The sequence below is a fragment of the Ciona intestinalis genome, unplaced genomic scaffold (genome assembly GCF_000224145.3).
Source record: "Ciona intestinalis unplaced genomic scaffold, KH HT000682.1, whole genome shotgun sequence".
In the NCBI taxonomy this organism is placed as follows: domain Eukaryota; kingdom Metazoa; phylum Chordata; class Ascidiacea; order Phlebobranchia; family Cionidae; genus Ciona; species Ciona intestinalis.
In genome coordinates this window covers 1-5238 of record NW_004191003.1, presented here as the reverse complement: position 1 = coordinate 5238, position 5238 = coordinate 1, and the positions used below count along the sequence as shown (strand labels likewise).

At 35.8% G+C, this 5238-nt stretch overlaps 1 protein-coding gene across 1 annotated transcript; it reads left to right on the top strand.

Annotated features, from left to right (window-relative positions):
• Nucleotides 1-15: 15 nt before the first annotated feature.
• Nucleotides 16-4796, top strand: LOC100183568. Its single transcript, XM_002127271.4, has 8 exons — nucleotides 16-278; nucleotides 339-361; nucleotides 419-484; nucleotides 558-629; nucleotides 687-737; nucleotides 1277-1588; nucleotides 1650-1703; nucleotides 3728-4796. Exons 1-8 carry the CDS (start codon nucleotides 115-117, stop codon nucleotides 4261-4263), a joined length of 1278 nt encoding a protein of 425 aa, XP_002127307.1. The 5' UTR covers nucleotides 16-114; the 3' UTR covers nucleotides 4264-4796.
• The last annotated feature ends 442 nt before the right edge of the window (nucleotides 4797-5238 follow it).

The window sequence follows — 5238 nt, the reverse complement described above, 5'->3', positions numbered from 1 at the left end:
CTACCACTTTGCCACGGCACCGGACATGTTTTGTTTTGTAACAGATTTATACGACGAAAGTTTCAGATCAACACAGATTCGTCGTTATCGTAGTTTTCACTTAAAGATACAAGAATGGCTGAAAAAAATAACAAGAACGATTCAGATATTACAAAGAACAATTTATCGAGACAAATTGTTCATTCAATTAACTCAAGCATCATTACATCTAGACAAACTGACGATTCCGAAATGAAAATGATCAATGCATCAGACCCAACTAAGAACATTAATACCGGGTCAGTAGTGTGTTTCCGGTTTGTTGGTTTATTGATTTTTAAACTGTGTTTGTTTTTCAGGTTCAAGGATTTAAAGATCGAAGGTGTGTTGTGTATAAGATGTTTATGAAATAAAGTTTATTGCTTTTGTTTCAAAACAGATTGTTTTGATAAAAAGATACAGTCGTTTCCAAGCGTGTCGGAAGTTACGTCATCGCCATCAGAAGGTTTGTTAAAAATATTAAATACAGCGGTTCACGGGTGTTCATATTCAGCATTTCATTCATTTGTTTAATACAGGGGCAACCAATGAGCAACCAAGCGCATCGCAAGCTACGTCATCGTTAAAAGATATGCAAATTAACCCACAAGGTTTGTTCATAAATATATAAAATATTCAGCAAAATAAATAATAAACAAAATATCCAGGTGGTGGAGTGACGTCACGAAAACCAACGCTTGAAGATATTTTTGCTCAAGGTTAGATTCGATATTTAATAGCTATAACTATTTATTTGTGACTTATTTTACATGTGATTTTAAAAACTGTTTAAATAACTGACAACCTCTTAAATACAAGCTCACCTAAAAACAACCTTTCTTTTACTGAAAACTAAGCTAACAAGTTTCAAAGCCTATATACAAGAAGTAACTAAATTATTGGACTAAATTGAAACCCAATGAAAATCTAAACGACATCCTGACTCATACTAATCTGCCGGCGCCGTGCGCGCTTGTCTCTTGCCAAGATTTTAGGGGAACGAGGCTCGATGCTGCTACCATTATAGGCGTATGTGTCCTTGGGAAAGAAACTTAACGAGAAATGCTCCAACCCAGTCACTAATGGGTTGTCTGAATTATTAGCCATACAGCAAAACAATCATCCACAAAGTCGATAACTTGTAAGCAGGCACGAGGTATATAAAACAGAACACCCGTGTTTTAACGAGTGTTGTTGCCCGCTACGCGAGGATAAATAAGTTGCATTCTTTCATACATCGCTCTCTTGTTTTATACAGATTATGCTACCGTTGGTCAACTACTGCAAGAAAAAAAATACGACGAAGCCTATGGCGTATCCAGGCAACAAATAAGGCTCGACCCAGCTGTCAGTGGGTCTAAGGATCTGGTCAACCATTACCGATGTTGTATGTTGGCTGGAGAGGCGGAAGAAGCGATTCGAACAAGAAACCAACTGAAGAGTTTGTTTAAAGAGAAATTCCAAACCACGCCGAATAAAATCAAAACATTTGCTGACACTATCAGGGGTGAAGGGAAAGACATGGAAGCGAATTTATTTTCCGAAATTGCTGATGATTTTATGAAACCAGGTTTGGTGTTGAAGTGAAATTTATTAGACTCGTAATGCAATAAATTTATTAATTTTCCCAGGATCACATGGTGGAGTGACGTCACTAAAACCAACACTTAAAGATATTTTTCCAGGTTAGATCTTGTTAATTAACGGGTATAACACACATGGGACTATGGGGAGAACTAGTTACACAATTTTAGCTAGGTGGCATTCACAAAATTGTTTTTCTCTTCTGTGGGGAGCTGTTTGTAAAACGGTTTGGCACACATTAGATTTGAAACCCCTAAACCCAAACTCGTGCCAATCACAAAAAAAGTTAAAGTATGCAAAAAAAGTATTATTTTGTGCGGTATTCGAATCCGGAAAGAAAAAAAAAACAAAAAGTTTATAAAAAACGCACGCCAACCGTTACGCCACAGAGCCGACGTTAGTAGACATAACGAAAGAGGTTGTAAGGTACCTAATGTAGGAAATATTTTCTTACTAGTGTTTTATATATTCTAACGGTATTATCTAGTATTTCAGTAATTTGTTTTACATTTATCTACACTTTGTTGAGCACGTAAGTGGTCATATAGATCCTCTTTCGTCGAACAGTTGTTCTTGTTGTTTTTTTAGGCGACATTTTTCCGCACTTATCTCAATTCTCAATTCTAGCATTTATTCTTTATTCTCTTGACTGAAATCAAATCATATTATATACTGTATTTATAATTTGTAGACTAAATTTTCAGATTTAAAACCACATAAATATCAATTAATTAACCATTACTTTACTGTTTAGTCGAGAGAGCTAAATTCAAAATGTACCTTAAACTAATGATTGCACTCTATAAAATATTTTGAACTAAGCATAGTTTTATAAACCCTACTCAGCCTTCTGCATACGATCGCCCAATTAGCGAGGAATTAACGATTACTTTTCTGTTTGTTTAAAGCGCTAATTATAAAATGTACTTTAAAATGTATTCGGTACAATAATTCTTACTAAGCTTAGTCTTATAAACCATAGTGTATAAAATCGTCCAATTAATGAGTAATTAATGATTATAACGCTTGCGAGTCAGGTATACTGCCATACATCGGGAACTCGTTGGTAACACAGTAATCGGTAAGGCTTTGTTTACGTTGGAGTGCAAATATAAATAAACAATGTATATAGTAATAGTATTCCAAATCTCTTATTAAAAAGAACATAAATCTAAAATATTTGTTCCGCCGGGCGAGGATCGAACTCGGGACATTATAACCTGTTACCACGCGCCTAAACGATTAGGCCACCATTTCCGTTCATACTATCTATCGAAACAGCGGTTATACTGTCTGGGAATTTGGGAGTACGCGTGTTAGTGAGATAAGGAATCCACACAACGATTCAAGCCTGAATCAAACTATTACCATTTATGTCGGGAGACATTAAATACACTACTCTTACACCTTATTATCATTTATCGTAATTGAAACATTATTTTTAATTAAACATCATATGATTAATATTAACTTCTAACATTACCTAATTACTGCGTGATTACGGTTTGTCAAAATTCATGAAAACAAAGGTTTTTAAGCGACCACAACGTTAACTAGTGTAAGTTTACAAGTCAACACAGGGTACAGGAGTTGTACAAAGCGTATTTACACATACTCTTTACCAATCACTCAATCCTTATACACAATAAGTCCTTATGAGTTATAATACATGTATAAATACATTCTACCTACTGCTCCGTAGTCACCAATGGCAACTAGAAATAAATCGCTTTGTTGGTTACTTCTGGCTTGTTTTTGATGGAGCTTAGTCGACCGTTGTAGTAAAAGGGTTAATTAATATTATGCTAATTAGTTTATAACGTGCTCACGCATTAGATCTTTGATCTCTTGTTATTATTATTCTACAGTACTATTACGGTCCAACAAAGCACGCACAGCGCTTATACTGTCTGTAAATTATGAGAATGTGAGATAGCAATATCACCGCCAGCGCCTGTTGAATTACACACTAGAACGTTTCAGGCGATAATGTTAACATAGCAAAGCTTTTGTATTCTATAAGCCATAGTTTCTTTGGTCTCCTTTTTTATAATACGTAATAACTTTCTAAATGACATGTTAGTTTCATACCCTTTCATTAGAGCTGTGCTCTCTTGTTTTATAGAGTCTGATGCCGTCGGTCAACTAGTGCAAGAGAAAATGTACGGTCAAGCTTTTGGCGTATCCAGGAGACAAATAAAGCTCGACCCAGCTGTCATTGGGTCTAAGGATCTGGTCAACCATTACCGATGTTGTATGTTGGCTGAAGAGACGGAAGAAGCGATTCGAACCAAAGATAAACTGAAGGCATTAATAAAAGAGAAATCCCAAACCACGCCGAATGAAATCGAAAACTTTGCTGACACTATCAGGGGTGAAGGAAGAGACATGGAAGCGATTTTGATTTATCAAATCGCTGCAGAGTTTTATGGAAATCAATCGTTAGAAGGTTTGGTCGGGATAGCGGATTGCGTAAAGGGGGTCTATGAATCTACCGAGGTAATGTTATCACGTGACAAAGGATTGAAACCGATCGTTCGAACCCACGTGATTTCACTGATGCGTGACATGCGAGAAATGATTCGACGATCTGATGACGTCAGTGAGGAAGGTCGGTGTTTTCTGGAAGTTAAGTTGTTTGCATTATATCGAATTGAGTGAGGATTTGGTTGGAGACTTGGATGGTAAAGAATCAACATGTAAGGAAGTGATCGATATTATGGAAAGTGTTTTCAAGGAGAGAGCTGGAAAGTATCATGTTTACGGAGCTAGTTTGAACAATCTCGGTGTCACGTATTACAACACTTCCCGACCCAACGATGCCTACCAGTATTATCGCAAAGCTTTTGCAGCTTGTAGGAAAGCTGAGGATATCAACGATGATGAAAGAGCTGAATATATTGCCAGCATAAAAAAAAGGCTGGAAAATGCGAAACGTCAAATGGAATAACTTCACAATTGTTCTTTCGCCTATAATTACTTGACAATGGATATTGTTACGTCACCAACAAATGATAATATGTTGTATATAGTGTATATGACGTCACAATCGATATCATTGTTTTTGCCGCTTAATGTTCTTGTGACGTTTCTTAATTGTTTGTTTTGCATAAAATATCGTGTATATATGACATGTATAGCACCTGGTAATATTAACAAGCAAAAATAAATACAATAAACTTATCAACCTATAAAGTTAGGTTTTTTATTTCGCCCAGGGCATTCAATTTGGACCTATCGCTTATCAACTGGTGGTCACTAATGGGTTGTTTAAATTGTCAGCCTCAGCCATACAGAAAATTAATCACTTACAAAGTTACATACATTTGGCACGAGGTGTATGTAACAGATTTTTTTTTTTTTTTTTTTTTTTTTTTTTTTTTTTTTATTGCAATAAAAATTACGAACAACAGTACGATTGTAGTAACAACATTAACAAACGGCTGCACCCCATTTCATAAAATGTGTGGAAGTAAGACCACGTATTTTGGCTATTTGATATTCAGTGGCTTGGATCCTTTCCACTTCATGAACAAAAATTTTTACTACGGGATTTTCTCCTGCACTCTACAGCGATAAATACAAATCGAGCACACAACAATAAGCAGTTCACAAGAACATCATAACACCGAATAA